We start from the raw sequence: 19,713 nt of genomic DNA, 5'->3' as shown, positions 1-19,713 counted from the left end.
TTGACTAAACTTTAGACAAGTCTCTTCCCTCACTGTTCCTCTGATCTTACTTTTATTATTGCCTTTTCTTTAGAAAACTTGTAAATTCTTTATCTGTCTCTCTGGGATATAAAATTTTAAAGCAGATTCATGCCAGTTTTACCTGCCGGAGGCATTTTCTCAGGGACGTGGGAGCCATCCCTTTGAAATGTAATATTCAAGGAAGAACATGTGTCCACCTGGTAATTCCATGGGAGGCAGCAACCTCATTCTGTGTGAGCCTGGCTGTGAGTTTAAGCTTTGTATATCTTGACATAAAAATACAAGGGACTTTTTGTTGCTTGAGATATTAGTAGACACATTTATTCCTACCTTCCTGCTTTTAGAAAACTTTCCAGTCCTTTGTTTCAACTCAGACTGATTCTTAGACTCTTTTTGCAATATTGCTCCCACTGTGACTTTGGCTTTGTCCCTAGATATAAGGTCTTACTGACATTTTAAAGACTCACTTAAAAACCAGAGTTGCACCTTTTCAACATGTCTAAAACAGCATGCCATACTACAGAAATGAGCAGGAGTCTAGGTCAAGAGATGATTGGCAAGCTCAGAATAACAGCATCTGTTGGGGCTGACAAGGTGGCTCAGTTTTTAAAAGCACTAGCTGATCTTTAAGAAGACTGGGGTTCGATTCCCAGCACCCACAAGGTATCCCAAACCATCTGTTACTCTGGTTTCAGGGAATCTCTGTCTTCCTCTGGCCCCTGAGGGACCTGCATACATGTGGTACACTGACAAAAATGCAGGCAAAATACACATACACATAAAAATGAAAGCGAATACTTTTTAAAAACAAAAGTAGGTGCGGTCCTTTCGCTTGTTGTATTTACGATTGTCACTTTGGATTGAGTTCTGCTAAAGAGTCAGGCTTATTTTTTTTTCTAAGACAATGCTTTCTCTTAATCACAGTTAGGTGAACACTGGCAATTTCGAAAACATTTCAGCAGGCTTAATTTCTACCCGTGACCATTTTCAACTTTATCTGAGTCTATGTGTATGGATTAATCTTGTCATTATGGTATGCATAGTCAGACACAACTGTACCGATTGCCTGAGGCACCCCAAGTGGATCTTCCGTTCTTGATCTCTAAAACACTAAAAATGCATACACATTTGAAAATTAAGAGTTTTGCAGTGGGACAGAGGCCCCAGGAGTGACTGTGATGTTAGTGAATGAGAAAGCTGATGCATTTCGGCTGGGATGAAGCCAGTTTTGTCCTGACCAGTCTATATCCTTCTTCTTTTGACTGAAATCATCTTGATCTCACTGACTCTTGACACCTGGAATCATGCTTCTGGACGTACCTATCAAATCTGTACTCCATAGAACCATCTGTCTCTCTTCAGTTTTATAGCACCCTGCATCGAGCATTCATATATTGGGGCCAGACTGTTACGATGCATTTGGAAAAGAGCATCAGGAAATCGCCTAGCCCATGTGTATGCTAGAAACTACTTATTACAAAAATCTCTCCTTCCCTGCAGTTCTTAGGGGAGCCTGTGGATGAATCCCTTGTTTCCAAGTTCCATAAGGAAACTAGACACAGACTTTCCCAATTTCTTCTCTTCATTTCAGAAATTGAACCATCTGTCCAGACTACCAATCTGAACAAACTATTGGATAATTTAATCAAACTTTACTTAGACAGCTTGCGTTCTTCAGGCTCTGATCTTTGAATTATCTTTGAGTTTAAATAATTTTTTAAAAAAATATGTAATCAAACCCTTGGAGACAAAAAAACTTCTTAGAATTGACTCCCCATAACAAGGGAGACTTCCCCAACTTGCTTCCTCCAACACCTGGCTTTTTATTCTCCTTTGCTTGGCAGCCACAAAGAAAATGCTTTCGTCCTGATCTCTGACATGCTTGTCTTGTTCACCTTGCAATAATGCCCTCGCTCCCATTGCAATATTTTCAAATGAATCTCTGTCTCTAACTCTGCTTTTGTTGCTTGATACATGAAAATGATTGCCATTCTCATCGATTTCCAAGCTAATTTTTTTTGTCCATTCCTATGTTCTAATTTTCCCGGTCCCAAAATCTATTTACTGTGGCACTGTACTTATCATAGCTACAAATCTAAATGTAGAAGGATATCAGGGACAAGATGGTTTTGTCACCATGGAAACCTTTGTGTAGACTGCAATACTAGAGACACATTAGTTTTGTAACTTCCCTGAACTATGAGAAATCTGTAGAACTTCACTAGCGGATGCTGACATGAACCGTGGAAAACTAGAGCCCAATGATATTATTTGTGGCGGAGTGGGGAGGGGATGAGGATGAGGATGATTTTAAATCTGCACACTAAACTTCCTGAACCATGGGTTTAATAACTGACTTTTTACTGGTGGTTTTTACAGATGGACTTGAAAGTTCAAGTAGTTTACCTCATCGACCTCGTGTTGCTCATGAATCAGTGATAAGAAAACCATTGGAATATCATCTATACCTAGATTAAGTACAAGTAAAACCACGCCTAGGATAGACAGGCAGATCCACTCAGGGTTGCCTGCCACTCTAAAGAGGCTATCCATTTCTGCTATGGTAGCTCCTGTTCTCCTACTCTATGGTAGCTGGCGTGTTTCCATTCTAAAGCCTCTGTTTCTTCTCTGAAAATATTCCCACAGAACATTTCCAGTCATCATCTGAATGGGCAAAGTGGCATTTTGTGCCAGGGAAATGGCTTCCTTATGGCAGCCAGGAGACTTCAGCTGTCATACTGGGGGTGTCATTTATTTATGGTGAGCTTCAGGAGGGCTCTTAGCCTCTCTCTTTCTTAATGATAATCAATGCATCCATGTGTGTGTGTAGATACACAGATGTGTGCTTGTAGGTATATATGGGTGTGTAGGTATGTGTGTGTAGGTATATGTATGTAGGTGTATGTGTAGGTATGTGCATGTGTGTGTGTGTGTAACCCATGGAGGCCAGAGGCATCCAGTCCCCCCAAAGGCAGTTATTGGAAGTCATGAGCCACGTGAGTGCTGAGAAATGAACTTGGGTCCTCTGAAAGAGCAGCAAAGTGCTCTTCACTGCTGAGCCATAGGATAGTCATTTGTTGATTCACATGCTCTTACTAGGAACAAAAAGAGATGGTGCATGGTAATAAGCACTTATTAATGCTAAATAATATTACTTATTTTGCATGAGCATCTGATATTTCCAGTAAATTCTCAGCTACATAAAAAAGATCTTTCAGAATGCTAGCTGCCTAGGATAGTAGCAAATCCATCACAATTGCTTAATACTTCTCGATGGTTGACTTGATGAGCTTGGCTGTAAGAAATACTAAAATAAATGCCACGGATAATTTAACAAACATTTATTGTGTGAAATTTATTGTGCTAGGTCCCTTAAGAAATACAAAATGGATCCGACATGAAATCTGCCCTTTAGGCACTTACAGTCTACCAGGGGATATCAGAAAACGTAACAAGATAGAAGGTCTGAGAGCCCTAGAAGAAGTACAGAGACAGCGTTCTAAGAGTTCACAGGGGAAATTAATTGTAGCTCAGAAAATCATGGGAAACTTCATCAAGAGGAAGTTCATGTTTCACATGACGTAGAAGTGAAATTTAGACATGTGGACAGAGCAAAGACGTCTAGTGCAAGGGCGCAAAGACCCTGGAAGGTTCTGAGTACAATCAGCTGGAAAGGAACTGCCCAAGATTAGATAGTTGTTTCCAGCTAAGAAGACAGCTGCCACTCAGTCTTGAAGATGTGTTTGCGTGTGCACACACGGGTGCGTGAGAGAGTGGGACAGAACTGAAAAGGAAAAGACTAGAATGAGGTTTCCTGAACTGAGGATTCGTAAGTAGTTTTCAACCTGTGTTCTTAAAATATAGATTAAAAAGAAAAAAACAGAAAAATGACCCATGCTGATCACTTGGCATACCTCCTAGCCAACCCAAAATTCCAGCCCCAAATATTTCAGTGAGCAATTTCTGATTAACAGCCACGAAATATTGGCTTGCTAGAAATGTAAGGGTTTATTCAGGACAGTAACTATTTAAAAGAAATATTAATCTAATGTGTTGAATTTACATATTTTTAAACTTATTGAATTCATATTTTTAAACAGCTAATGCAATTTTTTTCAAAAACCCTGACGTTCTACAAATGGGAGTGAGTGACTTTCTATGCAATCTTCATTCATAGCTATAGGCTTCTGAGATGAAGCAGAGAACTATGGGTTTTAATGTGTATACACACACACAAGGAGACATGTGTGTGCGTATGTCAGAGAAAGACATATAGGGTGAGATAAAAGGAAGAAGAGAGAGTCAGAGAAGGGGGATGCTTTATCGAATATTCCTTCTCACCAAAAAAGTCATCTTATAAATTCAATAGGACTATACAATTATATCATAATTAGCATTTAATTTATTGAAAAATATTATGTTATACTCCTTTTTGCATAATGATACCACTTCTATCTTTAAAATCTGGTTAAAAATATACTTTTAACACCTTGACACTGAGAACATTTTCAGCATGGGACAGGGGTTCTGCCTGAGCTGTGCAGTTAGGGCTCCAGCCGGGAGGTGCACTTGAAGACAGAATCACCGCAGTCTCTTACTCTCAACTTGAGTGCCAGGGTCCCCCAGGGTCCCTCAAGGTGGCCAAGGTTGCCAGGAGAAGGAACTGACTTACGTGAGTCCCATGACAGACCACACAGCTCAGGTTTAAATAAAAGCTAATCAAATTAAGCATCCTAGGACATTACCTGCAATGCTTTGGACTGCAAGTTACACACTGTCCAGCGACCCAAAGGCCCTGGCAATGCTGGATTCTTTCTTGGCCTTTCTTGAACATGTGTCTGAGCAAGCAAGAGACATCTCTATGAGAGAGGGCACTGGGAACTACTCTTGCAGCTGGCTCATCTCGGGCTCCTTACTTTCAAACCGGAGACAATTGCATCTATTCTCCTTCTCCGTGGATGCAGAGCAGACATTTAAGGTCCTGAATAAGTTCATTGATGTGTATGTTATAAAGAGCTCCCATAGAAATAGTTTTCTGTGGCACATGCAGCAAACTGCATTGCCTCACACGTTTTCCCTGGATCATTTTCTGTTTAGTAAACTACTGTTTTCTGCCACCCATCACTTTGCCACAAGACAGAAAAGAACGTAATGTTATGAAGACGATGATGGTTGCGGATTCCCGACAAGTCCCTTTTACACGGTCCATTGTTCCAAAGGGCGTTTAAGTAGGAGACACAGAAGCACTATGCAAACCTATTATTACACTGAGAAATCACTAGGCTCAAAGGAGTGATAATGGTATGCTGTTAAAACTCTGAATACATTTTCAGTGTCGGTATTGAAAAGGAAAACTTTATAAATATGTAAATTTCTGTTCAACAAATCCAAAATAAAATGCACTAAAAAACTGATATGTAGACAAAAGTTTATTTACACCATACAACATTTTAAATATTTTATACACAGCTGCAGCAGAGAAAGCTACTCAGAGCCTTCTAGAGAAAACTGCAATAATAAAGATGTGAAATATATTATTCATATAAAAGTGAGATTATTACTTTATTGCATTTAAAGCAATGAAGAATGTAGCTCAACAAACATTCATTTAATGACAAAAACTTTTGCTTTTATATTATAAAGTAAAAAGTGTAGTAATGGCCAAACAGACTGTTATAAACTTTAAAAACTGCATAAATATATACATTGTGCTTCATGGTGAAGTTTTCTGAAAACTAAACCACATGAAGCTGTTACAACATGAATCGTTGCTTGAGGTTTATCTATAAAGATTGCCTTACAAATCCATTCCACGGGTACTTACAACACAGGGTGGTGAAAACTGTACACTTGGCCGTCTCTCCACTAGCCTGACCAGTGAGAAATTACCATACGGAAACACTGATGTGGGCACAGGAAGGTCCTGACAGAGAGGAGTCACACTGTCCTGGTGGAAATGTCAGGCTTCCCAAGTCTCAGTGTCAGTGTATCTGATTGTGTCTCCACCTCACTGCGCTTTGATTGTGTTACACCTCGGTTTGAAAGTCACCCTCTTGCACGTCCAGAGGCAAATTCAGACATTTCTCCCACTCCGCAGGCCTCAGCTCCAGAGCATCCTTTGCCTCCGAGTCTAAGACATTGATTGTGGTGTAATGTGGGTATTCGCTGGGGGCCTTGAAAGTGTCCCATGGGTTCTTGTTTGCTGCAGGGTTCTCCTGTTGAGGAGAAGAACAAAGCTGTTAATTTGATTAGTAATTATTGCAGTTTACAGGATTCCGAGATGGTCAACAATTGAGGGGAGGGGCAAACTGTAGTTTCAGTTTAAATTTTCTCTGACAGGACAAAGCAAAGAATATGCTCCTAAGTTATCACATAAATTTAAGGCATTGAAAGATGTGAACAGTAACGTGGAAGGCAAAGCAGATGATATATCTCAATGTCATTATGACTGCTCAAAGAAAGATGAAGGAGAGTGAAGTTACTGGTAAGAACAAATGTAGAAAATCTGAAGACTGTGGCAGAAATTTTAGTGAAGGAAACAGATCTGCATATAGTTCCCAGGACATCCTATTTAATGCTAAACCTAGTCGTCATTTACTGAAAAAAATTGAAGTCATTCTTTCCTTCAAGAAATTAGCATATTTGAAACTCATGTGTTGTTATATTTTCTTGCTTTGTGGTTTTTGGATGCTGATTCTCTGTGATACTCTCTGTGATTGGATGATATACCCATCATCCTTCGTTTTAAAGATGAGAGTTGTATGGTAAATGTATCCAGAAATATGGAGGGAGGGGCATTTGAACATGCGTCTAGCCTCTGGTCCTCAGTGTGTTTTAGTGTGGATGCCTGTTCAACTGCCATCTTGTGTAGCTCAGTAAGTTCGTGAACCGACTCCTGCAGCAAATAACCAAATACCTGATAATCAAAGATTCACTCATGAATTTGATTTAGTTTAAATCAATGCCATTTAAATATTTCTGTAAGAGGGGCAGTTTGAATGGTACAGAGTTAGCTGAATATCATCAGTGAACAAGATGGAAATCATGACTGAACACTCCTTAGAAGAAAATTCAACCCAAGCACGGAAACAACCAGCAGTTAACCTGAAGGACACCAAATTAAGTAGAGCATTGAATAAAGATAAATTTATTTATTGTTGCAAGAGGAGATGTCAAGTGAGGGCTGTCATTTTTACACTAATCCAGGTTTTAATTGGATACGGAGTTCATTTAAATTTTTCATTATTCATGAGAAACAACTGACCTTGGCTTCACTAAATCATTCCCTCATACACAGTTCCTTTCCTCAGCTCTTTTTATCTTCTATTAGCCCTTGAATTCATTCTCCAGTATTATTAAGATAGTTCGAAACTTTGTTTTCACTCTTGGCTTACAGTAAAATAATTTACTTGTCACATGTCTTATCCTCCTCCCCAGATCTGGTCTCCAATTTGTTATAATCAATTACTAAGGGGAGCACAGAATTGTTACTTGGTTTTTATATTGGTTCCACTCAGTACTTCAAATCTCATATCAAGTTATGTACAAGAGACATTGCCTATAGAAATAGTGATAGCTATAAATTAAATCCTAAAATTCTGAGTACATTAGAGGTTTTAGGAAATAGTCTTACTATGAGGAAATCAAAGACAAACAACTAATAATAAAGACCCAATGAGAAATGAACTTTTAGGAAAGGTGAAGGAGATTATTCAGCTTTACATACTAAAAATGTCACGCCTCCTTTCCTTCTCATTCTGTTTCCTTCAACCAATACCCTGTACTGACTGCTTTTCCTGGCTTTTATATTAGGTTCAAAGGAGGAAATAATAAATTCCACCTGGAAACACACAATGGTTCACTTGGGAGCCCAGGATTCAAGGCCTGATACATACAGGTCCACATATCAATTCCCTACTTCAATATGAAGTGGCCTTGAGCAATGTATTTATTCTACCTAAACCCTAATATTTGAATACTTGCTTAACAGAGTTAGGCTTTGTAGTGCATGGCAAAGATGTAAGGTCATGTGTGAATCAAACCTTCTTTTTTTGAAAACAGTTTTCAAGTGTCAGTGAGGAATTAAATCTGTGCTTATTGTTTATTAAGTATATTTATTACAGAAGGTGATTATACTCAAATGAAAGTTACATTGAGTTCATGTCTATAATTTCACAGAGAAAGGGTTCTGCAGAGCAAATAATGTATGTTGATCATAATTCCTCCTCCTACGATCTTGTTTTATCCCCACCCTCCTTGTTCATTTCACATCTGTGTTCCAGTAAAAGTAATATGGACGATAAAAGGGATGGCTTCTGTTTGTGAGGAGCACATGGTCTTTTCTCAGAGAAGTGGCTTTTAAGATGGCACAGGAAGGCAGGACTGGCTAAGGACACGTGTGTGATTGAGACTGCGTGGTGGTACAGAGTATCAAAATTCAGAATGCTGAGATGGCAAGCTATAGTAATTGTCATTTTTATTCATTCTAGTTGGCATGAAAAAAAAGCAGCTGAAACAAAACACGCAGATGATGAAGAGAAACCAGAGAAGGAGGATCTTCGCATGCCAAATTCCTCAACTTGGAATTTACTTTATAGGCAGAAAGCCTGGATGTGCTGTGGGTCACCTGAACCACCAAGCATCAACGGAAAGGGCCATCCCTATGGATTCTACTGCAGCAGGTCCAGAGTGAGCCCATCTATTTTAGACAGGAGCAGTGTTTAAAAGGGTTTTCTGGAACTCTTTACTGCAATGGAAAATCCAATTAGCCCAACTCTGACAGTTATTCAAAATGCTGGTTCATTTGCTGTTATGTTTGGAAAAGATGGGCCCCCCTTCCCCATTTAAAAAATATGCTAATGGTTCGAGCACATAAACTAAAGTCACCAAGTTGAATTATTGGCAAAATATCTAGATACCAATTGCATAATGTTATTTCTCAGCATATGATCAACTGAATTTCCATGAAGTTCAGTATTAATTTATAAATTGGCTTTCTTACTCACTTCTGTTTATTATCCTGAGTCACTGCCGGCTTGACCCTGTCTCATCCTCATTCATCAATATGTAGTAGTCCCTTCAACCAGAAGTTACCTATCTGTCCTTCCTTGTGGAATGGTTGCACACTCAGCAGCCAAAGCAAACAGACCTGGTACAAGGAGGCAGTGAGCTAGTGGCCAGTGGCCAGGGTCAGTGCCCACAGGCAGCTTATCTTCCTGTATGGTGGGTCTGGCAATGGGGGTAGTGTATAAACTCTCCTAAGAGAAAGGGCCTCATATACTCCATACCTCAAGTGATTGCTAAACTGTGAAATAGCTGAAAGGGATCATTTAATTCTACAGAGAGAGAGAGAGAGAGAGAGAGAGAGAGAGAGAGAGAGAGAGAGAGAGAGAGAGAGAGAGAGAGAGACGAAGGAAGAGAGAGAGAGAGAGAGAGAGAGAGAGAGAGAGAGAGAGAGAGAGAGAGAGAGATAGCTACATAGGCTGGGAGAGGCTTCAATGGAGGCCTGACTATAATGATATGAAATGATGCGACCTGTAAAAGTTCCTGAGTTTATACTGTTGTTTGTCTTCTGAGTTCAAGTGCAGGAGGAGCAGGGAGTTAAAGGGAGTGTTAAAGCCTAGTAATTACAGTACCACTGTAAGCCAACATACACAGAGCTCCCAAACATGCTAACTTGGTGTCGGGACACATCAGTAAGAGCAGTGTTAAGTGATCAAGAGAATTCACAAGCATCCAAGCATGGCAGGCTACTTGAACACTCCCAACAGTCGATGGGGCCAGGAATGGCCTAAAGGTCCAGGAGGTTTAAGTTCCTCCATCTCTCTTTTCTAGTTTGTTCCTTCTCCATTACTGTCATCCTTTCTTTGCTTCCTTCATTGGCCAACCTACTCTCGTTTGGAGACAACGCAAAAGAGAGGATGACTCTTCTAAATGGTCAGGAATCCTTAGAAGCTGCTTGAAGGAAAGAGGATCTTGACTAAATTGTGCAACCAGTCAGGGTAGAAGAGTTTCATCTTGGGATCATCTAGAGCCACCCACTGCATTGTTGGGTGTTGTATATACCTTCCTGCCTAGAAGTGAGAAAACGGACTAAATTATATTTTGGTGTCCTTTTGGTCCCACCTGTTATTGTTCTGCGTAATGGCCATCATTAGCAGGGGTGGGCAGCTGTTGTCCAACAGCAGCCTCAAGACAGAAAAACTGAGATTTCCTGAAAATGTCATTCACTTTCCAATTAGGCAGTTTTTCATTAGCAATGTATCCCTACAAATTATGTGACTGAATTAAGGATAATGAACTCAATTGCGTGTTTGTTATTAATCAGGGCTGAATAAAGGATCTTTTTTTTCTATTCTTGGATATTTGGGACAATAGTCAAGCAGCAATAACGACTGTATCCTTCCCCACTTCCAGATGGTAAATATTTATAAATCTCTTCTGGAAAAGGTGCCCTATTACAGAGATGTGGTGTAATTAGCAGGCTATTTTGGTTGTTAGGAAACTGAGACACAGACATTTGTGCCATTAATGATTTAATACCCAGACCAGTTGTTGTCGTAATTTACACAACAAGGGGAAATTACAATCATATTATAGCAGTCAGTCAGCTGTAGCTGTTGCATAAGCCTTCCAGACTTGTAAACACAACCTCTACTTTAAAAAAAAAATGATGTTTCGATGTTTCTTCATTTTATTTTCTTGTTAGCTTTCAATATTCCGAAATGAGCAGCTAATGTGTTTAGTCTAATCCCAGTGGTGTCACTTTCCCTTGCTGCTAGCTGAAAGTTGAAGATTTCAAAATGGAGGAGTAGAAAAGAATTGCAAAACATGCAATAGTATACATGTCTTCTATATGTCTGGCATTGTGTCAGAGTTGTTAAAAATTGACTGAGTTATTATTGCTGGGAAATAAACTCATACTTGCCATTTACCAGTTACTTACCGTGACCAGGAATGTATAAGTACTGGGAGAAATGAGGGAAACTTATGAGGATATACGTGTGTTTCATCCTTTAGTTTTTTATACACTGATTTCATTAGCTAGTTGGGCAGACTAAGACTCATAAGATGCATGTGAAGGAATCATAGAAGATGATCAAACACCATGCTATTCATATATAGAGATTAGAAATAATATAGGTAAAGTAATATACATTATATCTTTCATCTATGAACCTCTATCATTATATATCTATCATCTATCTATCTATCTCTCATCTATCTATCTATCTATCTATCTATCTATCTATCTATCTATATCTATCTATCATCTATCTCTCTATCATCTATCTATCTATCTATCTATCTATCTATCTATCTATCTATCTATCTATCTCTCATCTCTTATCTATCTATCTATCTATCTATCTATCTATCTATCTATCTATCCATCTATCATCTATCTCTATATATCATCATCTACCTGCATCCATCTGTACATTGATCATTTATTTATTCCCGTTTGGAAAAGAGCTACCCATGGGCTGCATTGCCTGGGCAAGGAGCCCCACATGTGAGCTGAAGAGCTTGTGGGAGGCAGCAGAGCTTGTCCACCTCAATGCCCTCACCCTTGCTTTCGGGATGTCGCAAGAACTACAGCAAATCCATACCATCCATTGCTACTTTCTGTGTCCCACGTAAGTAGAGGAAGCCTTAGGAACAAAGACGTGCAAGACTTGCTCAAGCTCAGGTAGTTCATGGCTGTGTTTTCAAGTAGATGGAATTTCTAGAGTCCTGGCACAGTCCACTTACCGGTGAGAATGAAGCCTTCTCTGAAGCGATGACAGTGCCGTGTGCTGAGTCACAGCATAGAGTTAATTTTATGGAGTCCTCTAAGATGGCAGTGGTATGAATGAATGAGAAGGAAATGGTTACAACCAACAACCCAAGTTCCTGATATTGGCGTTGATCCAAAACTCTCATCCCTAAACAAATTTCTTTTTTTATACCAGTATTATGTTTTGTGGCCTTAAAATGGCAGGCATTAGAATAACAATGGGAAAATTTAGCAAACAATTTGGCGATTTGAATTAACTGAATTTTAATTGGTGGGAAAATGGCCATATGAAACTGACCTGTCTTTTACATATAACTAATCCTAATTAAAGCTTATTAGGGAGAATCTTTGAAATTAGAACCAAACACCTGAAGATTCTTGTCATTCCTTCTAAGTCTCCTGGTCACTTCCCAAGTACATTTTGGGCTTATTAATTTTCCTATGTACACTAGAGTTATTTTTGTTTGTTGGTTGGTTTTGTTTGTTTGTTTTATAGCTGTCCTGGAGGGTAAGGGGCACAGCTGGCCTCATGTGTGGCTGTGGATGCAGAATATACTCACCATACTGCTTGTATTTGGTATGTCCCGAAATCTGTCCAAAGTCTGAAACTTCTGATTGAGTTCCTGAAACAACTCCATATGTCTCTTCCTCGTGTGCATGACCTTCTGCAAGAGAGAACAGGGCGGCTTGCATTCCTAATGTGACTCACATGTTCTTAAAAGCTGTCTTGTACTAAGGGAAGCTAAACCAGGCAGGAGACAGGAGTCCCCAAAGACACCACCTATGCAAATAACATGTCCCACATTTTTTCCTATTCCTATTTTTTTCTGAGAAAGAAGGGCTTTTTATTTCCTCTCACAAGATTACAAAAAAATATAAGTTTCTCCTTCTCATGGGTGCATTAAGACATAGTCATCATTCTTGTGTAAGATTTTCATCCCTTAAAAGTGAAGTCTGGTCTGCAAAAAATTGTTGCAGTAATTTTAAAATGTTAAAAATTTGGACTTTGTGAAGCTCACGAGTTCTTGATGTTTGTCCTGGGAAATATTACGTCTTTATGTCTTACTTTTATAAACAGTGCAAACATAGCTTGCTGCACTAAAGGGGAGCATCATCCCAGGCCCCGCTGTTAATGCTGACTCGTAGCTCTGAAGCACCCGAAAGATGTGTGCAATCTAAGACCGTGCACTCTCCATGCGAATAACCGCTGAGTTTTGCAGAAGGGAAATCTGGCCCATAGGTTTCATATACTTGTTTACCAGATGGTGCAGAATCTTAGCAGTCACGGTTTGGAGCACACATTGTGTGGCCGATGAGCTATTAAAAACCCAGGTACAGTTACATGCCTTTCTTTCAACTTCATTATAACCCAACAATGGGCTTGTAAGCAAAAATGATCTTGGGGCATTTGAATATTTTCCTATTGCAAAACATTTAAAGGGCACTAGTAGAAAAGTCAGAGAATAAATTCTCTGTATTTACAGGTGCTGTTCTGTGGTGATGTTCATTTTCAAAAGTTACAAATCAGCATCTTGGTCATTCTCCATGACTCTGAAGTTATGTTTAAGAGTCCACAGCATTTTAAAGACTAAACATCTGAACACCATTTGCTTGTGTGGTTTTAAGGAGGCTGTTAGGTCTTATGTCTGGGCTCTGATTTTAACTTTTGGCTCACTGTCTTAGCTAGCAAACATTTTCAGCTGTAAGGATTTGTTGAGAAAATAAATACATCTTTTGGGGTAAGATTGGCAACTCTTAGGGTTTTTTTTGTTATTGTTTTTTTTTTCCCTAAAATAGATGCTTACAGAGGGGACAAACAGGGAGAAGGACAAATGGAAAGTTAAACTGAATCTTATTACAAAATTCCACCCCCTCTGCCGACTTCGGTTTCCTAACCTCGGGAGTAGGACCTAGGTAACTTCACTGTTGGGCTAGGGTCTTTTGCTTTCCCGCTGCCTTACACTCATGTGAGAGAATCCTGCCATTTTAAGACATGCAATAACCAATTCCCATCTTGCTGCTGGAGCTCTAGGACTTGGCTGTTGAAGAATCAGGTGGTTGAGGATGAGAACACGGCAGCATGACTCATGATGGAACGTGAAACATAGCAAGCAATTACCGCGCCATTAACTTCCCATCCGTCTCAAAGAGAGTACACGAAAACAGGCTTGTGGGGTTCAGAGAGAAACACCAGGCAAACATAATTTGGCTAGTGATGGCTGATGGAGATTTATGAGAGTGAGGATTTGCATAAGCAACTCGGTGAAGGGATTCTGAGGACCATGTAGCTGGCAAGGTAATTCCGCGTATCCTGTGCTCAGTAGGCAAATAGTTCTATGAAGTACCAGGTCCTAAGACACTCATTGAATTACGGCCCTGGGACACAGAGAATGCTTCAAAAAACAGCCACATTTTCATAGTAATGAACATTTCTTCGCAGTCATTTTCTTCTGTGTAGGAGTGACGCCATACTAACATCACTTCCCTCAGAAGATTTTACTGCACCATTTAATGCATTCTGATGAATGCCTCACAGTGTGCTAAATGCTAGAGTAACAATGGCGAAAAAAAATAAGGCTAAATTACTGCCTTCTATTTGGTCAAAGTCTAATGAGAACACCAGAATTAATGGCATTGTAATCCCAATAAGTGGAAATTTGTAGCTGTGATTAAATACATGAGGATGCTATATAAGATAGGGAGGAACTATGGAAAATACAGATAAGACAATCTCCAAATATTTACAAGTTCGTATTTAAGTTAAAAATAATTAATTATGGCTCTGATTGTCTATATTTTCCCCTCTCTCACACTCTGTTTTGAGAATTCTGATTTCTAGCTCAATATCCACCCATGCTCTTGAATCTCTTCTCCTTGGTGAAACCATCCCTCTTCAAAGACAAGCAATGCATTGTCCTGAAGCTCCTGACACCAAAGGCACAGCATTTTTGCTATAGGCATTTGATGACTGTGTTTTTCAGGCGGCTTCGTTTATCCTTTATCTTGTGAGCTGATTTTACTGTGTTTCGTGTGAGTTTTCTAGTCTCATGTTGCTAGCAATCAAATTTGCTACTCTTCCCTGGCCAAGAGCTAAGTGAGTCCATATCTTTCTAACAGGAATCCTTTTGTGTGTGTTTGTGTCTTATCCAAAGTCTTGTCATGATTCTTGCAATCGAATGCCTTTGTTTGAAAAGCAAGTCTATGTCAAGCGTCTCACTGGGAAACTTGATACCTTACCAGATTGGAGGTTTTATGGATATGGTCTGTTTGAATGAGCAGCACTTGATTCTGAATTTGATGGGCTTTATTTTAAAAACTTAGATTGGTTGGACATACTAAAAATATACAGTGGAAAATATAAAGTTATGGTGACTGCCAATGCTATAGAAACAGAGATCATTTTGAATATTTCACATAGTTCCATGAGAGGTATTCTAATAATAAAGCTAAAATACCCTGCAATAAATAGGGAGGGAAATGACAATTTGGATGCTGATATATAGAGCCTTTCCTACTTGCAAAAATTAGTTGCAAATATATTCTCTTGCCAGATGATCATTCTGAATTGAAATGGCCACCATGGCACTGCCAGAAACACCATAGCAATAATAGCCTACATTCTGGAAGAGGTATCAATTACAGCTGCAGTAAACAGCTCCCATCTCTGACCCAGGCTCAGCTTGGCTTTCCCTACATCATTCCTTCTTTTTCACTGTCTCAGTACATCTTCCTACCTTCATTGTGAATGAGAGAGGTTCCTTCAATAAGAATGCCAGCTTTACGAGAGGATGTTGAAAAATTTCTTTCCAGTGATGCTCTGGACTGGAAACTTAGCTACCCTTTTAGCTTTTACAAAATGTTAAGAGTTTCTTCCCTTTTCCTGCTTAAGAAACTTTTCATTTGTAGCATTTATACTTTTGGTGATCTTAGACACCTTGGTCGATTTTTTTCATGCTTATACAATTTATCGGTCCATTTTAATGGCTCTTCCCAGATCGTGGCTAACCTAAGGATTTGTTTAGTTCTTTCTTTCTTTTATGACTTAAATATCCTGTTTCCCAAAGCAACCAACTTCTATGAAAAACTCAATTTATACTTCATATTTTGAAAATCTTAAAATGAGGGTAAAACTCTAACATATATTTAACATGTACTTTCTATGTAAAAGCAGAAAAATATACAGTGTTTGGCAGTATCTTCTGAATTGAGTTGGTTTCATCATATTTCACTGCAAATACTGTAGGAGTGTTTTGCAATAAAAAATCAGTGCATAGTAATATTCTTTTCCACTCAGATTAATATCATTTAACATTGTTTTGAAAGATTCATGAACCTCTGTCCAAGATGACCGCCAGTCTAACCACATGTATATGCTCTCCGAAGCAGCTTAGTTCTTTATTTCTTTTTCATCTTTTATTAAAAAACATTTAACAAAAACAGCAACAACAAACAACAGCAACAACAATAAGACCTCTCTGAGTGTCAGAAACTTTTATAGCAAAATAATTGCACCCTTTGGAACCTGTTAGTAATTGATATTAGAGAAATAACGATGTGTTGACGAGCGCACTCATAATAACTTGGAAATTTTTTAAAACTGAGATTATAAGGTCACCTGATGTCTTAAACACGTACTATATCTTAAGAATTCTTGAAGACCCTTTAAGTTCTTAGACTATGCCAAGTCTGATAGCTCTAGACCTGTGAAAATTCCATCAATTTCAAGTTTCATGGCCTGAAACAGGAAATCCGGTCTCACTGTGGTTGCAGCTTTAGAAATGAGGCTTACCTGCTAGGGCTATCATGAAGATTTTACAAAGGATATAGAACACATGACACGTGACCACATAGACAGGAGCTACCTATGAGGAGGCAGCCAGTATTGTCTTCCTAATGCCTCACAGTAACTCTGGGAGGCAGCAGCTGTGACCTCTACTTCATTGGCTAGGCTGCTGAAGCTGAAGAAGGCAGTTTGCTATTGCAAGAGATAAGTGCATGTTGCTATCTTAGATGTATTCCAGAGATTCAGAAAGCATCCTGCTAGAGACCGCTGAGGATCTTAAATCATGCTCTGTTCAGATGGGAGAAGAGAGAACTAGGAGGGTTTCTGCATCCTCCATAGCAGGCCCTACCTCTCCAGATATCGAGTAGCTGAAACTATTTTGCAGTGCTGCAATGATGTTTCTAAAGTGGGCACTCATGGTTCTCCCTCAGGACACCCCCTAGCTGGCGATCTCTTCCTCTATGCATCCTTGACACGGGACACACTGTCTGGCAGTCAATAGCCGCTTAGTGAATGTTAGCTGGATGAATGAAATCAATGGGATGACATGGGCACATCAGCAAGGGCGATCCCTGCATCATGGAAAACTACTATAAATTTTATCATCTCCTCCCATTAAAGACAATTCTCTATTGGAAGGAATCTTTACTTTAAAATTTTTAAAATTATTTTCATATTGTGCGAACATATGTGTGTCTGCGTGAGGGTATGTGTGTATGACTACAGGTGCCTGCTGAGGTCAGAAGCTTTGACTCCCCCCACTCCCCGGAACTGGAGCTCCAGGTGCTTGTGAGCCATGGGTGCTGAGCCCCAATAAGCACTTGTGCTAATGACTCTAGGCAGGAGCCCTGTCTTCTCCTTCTCATCCTGTTAGGCATTTCCACCCCCTCCGTAAGTGGTTTTGAGGAGCTGACAGTGGCTTTGCTATGAACTGGTGATTTTCGCTTTCCAATTCAGAAGTGTGAATCACAGAGCTGTGTTTGAACTACAGAGAAAAAGCCTCAAATATAAAAAGATGTACTCGTATGTATGGGTTCTTAACCCTGATGGGAATTGTTAGGAGATGGCAGACACTCTTAGTTCACCTTAGAGCACAGGGCTGGAGAACCTGTGTTCACACGAACTAGAAACATGTTCGGCGAGTCACCATTTCCAGCCTTCGAATTTTATAGACCTATATTGCCATTGTCCATATCCATCTGTAGCTTTGTTCATTAGTGCTCCGTACATTCACTCTCGCGAGAGTGGCCTTTGGAAGATGATCTTTAGAGAATGCCGATACTCATATTGACTTTTTAAAAAGGTGCAGGTTGAAGGGGTTAAGCCTGTTGCTAGAGGATGGTGATTTATGGTCCATTACCAGGTCAGAGTATCAATACATTCACAAGATGGAAGCTGCATCCTGGAATTATGCCCGTATCTGGCTCCAAATATGTGATGATTTGGACAAAAACATACTTTGGTTTTCATATAAACTGTACAGAGGGAATATATAAGAAAACCGAACAAGTTATACATTTTGTCATTGCCCCTCAAGAGTATGCTTGGTTATAAGTGCATGATTTTGAAACAGTTTAAATTTAATCATATGGAAGAGATGGATACAGTCTAGGATTAAATTGCTCAAATTGCTTGCCCTCCAAATGTGTCCTAAAAAATATGCCCTGATTGCTTAATGGATTGTACCTGCTGTAGGGGGTCAGGGACAAAGCAGGAAGGAACCTGTTTTGAACGAGACATTTTTTGAAATAATATGCCTTATATATTTAGAAATTAATATAAGCTACATGTTATAGCTTAGCCTTGTTTCTAATGATATCAAATTATTCTAAATGACTCTCTCTAACATGCCCCTAATTCTTCCAATAAAAGTCAAGCTCTGTGAAGAATGGCTCCATTATCCAACATCTCAGTCTGCCCTCACTCCCTGCTCATGACCATTGATGAAATTCATGGATTTGGTGGCTCTGTGGGGTTTCTCTGAACCTTCAGAGAAACATCCTAAGATATTTTAAAGAATACATTATTCAAGTGGAGGAATGAAACAAGGTTTCTGATTGTGTTTTTGGAAGAGAAGTTTTTTTTTTTTAAAATCTCTCTCTATTTTTAACTTGGAACAGGTACTATTACGCATTACAGAGTCATTGAGGTTATTTGTGATTGTGTTTCTAGGAATTCCTTGAGCTTTTTCTCCTCCAATAATACCAACTTTAGCTGCTTGATTCTGAGAATCACCTTAGGCACCTCCACGCCAACGTCACATTGGAACTCATCCTAACCAGATGTCTATTCTCTTCCTTGGTTCTGTTCCCCACACATATAAAAATGCAAGCCCATAACGTAGGCATCTTTGTCCTGCCTTTCCATACCCCATTCAGTTATTGGCCAGACTTCACAGGTTCCAACCGTCACGGTCAGTTCATCACTCCCTTCCTAGGTTAGCCTCTTTAACTGATATTTCCATCTTCTTGTTTTACCCTATCAATCTATTTAGAATATTACCAACAAAGTCACCTTTAAATTATTTGCCAGATGGTAACAAGTTACTCCGTACTAGTAAACAAATAAAAAAGGCTAAACAAAGTTTAGTCAGACAGGCTTAGCAGCATGTCAGGTAAGAACTTTTGGAGGTGTAACATTTTAAGTTACCCTGTTTATTTCTTTTCCATTGACCTTTGTTTAAGAGAATTCTGGCTCTTGTTTTGTGAACATGCCACACTTTAGCCAATCTCCCTGCAGTCTCTTCCCTCTGGAGTTTCAACCTGCCCTTCCTATCCTCGGGTTATGTTTGATGTGCCCATCTGTGCAATCCAGAGAGGAAACTTCTGAAGTGCTGTCTCCGTACTTGCTTGCTTAGTATACTAGTCTTTGCCTTAACTCACGTTTCATTCAAAAGCTTTTTGTTAAAGCAAACACCATTGAAAATCAGCTGGAATTTAAATCATTCATTCACTCATTCCACAAAGAAACATAATGAGTGTTCAGTGTATATCAGGATCCCTGCTGAAGCTGGAATACAAACCAAGAAATATGTCGCATAACATAGAAATAGCGTTATCGTATTTTCTGTATACTTCCCAGAGAGCAAGAATTATTAGTCTTTCTCTATTTTATAGCTCGTCTGCCTTTT

At 39.3% G+C, this 19,713-nt stretch overlaps 1 protein-coding gene across 3 annotated transcripts in view; it reads right to left on the bottom strand.

The window, feature by feature from the left end:
* Window positions 1-3,346: 3,346 nt before the first annotated feature.
* The window catches only part of Adgrb3 (adhesion G protein-coupled receptor B3), a 714,721-nt gene continuing 698,354 nt past the window's right edge, over window positions 3,347-19,713 (bottom strand). The window contains exons 30-31 of one of the 3 annotated variants that reach the window (XM_075980557.1): window positions 12,361-12,465; window positions 3,347-6,236 (exon numbers count right to left, since the gene is read on the bottom strand). In XM_075980557.1, coding sequence (XP_075836672.1) covers window positions 6,048-6,236; window positions 12,361-12,465 — 294 coding nt within the window. In that variant the 3' untranslated portion in view covers window positions 3,347-6,047. The remainder of the gene's footprint in view (window positions 6,237-12,360; window positions 12,466-19,713) is intronic. The other 2 variants (XM_075980558.1, XM_075980559.1) reach the window with 2 other exon arrangements.

This window comes from Microtus pennsylvanicus, chromosome 7 (genome assembly GCF_037038515.1).
Source record: "Microtus pennsylvanicus isolate mMicPen1 chromosome 7, mMicPen1.hap1, whole genome shotgun sequence".
Taxonomy (NCBI): Eukaryota; Metazoa; Chordata; class Mammalia; order Rodentia; family Cricetidae; genus Microtus; species Microtus pennsylvanicus.
This window is presented reverse-complemented; position numbering and strand designations above follow the sequence as displayed.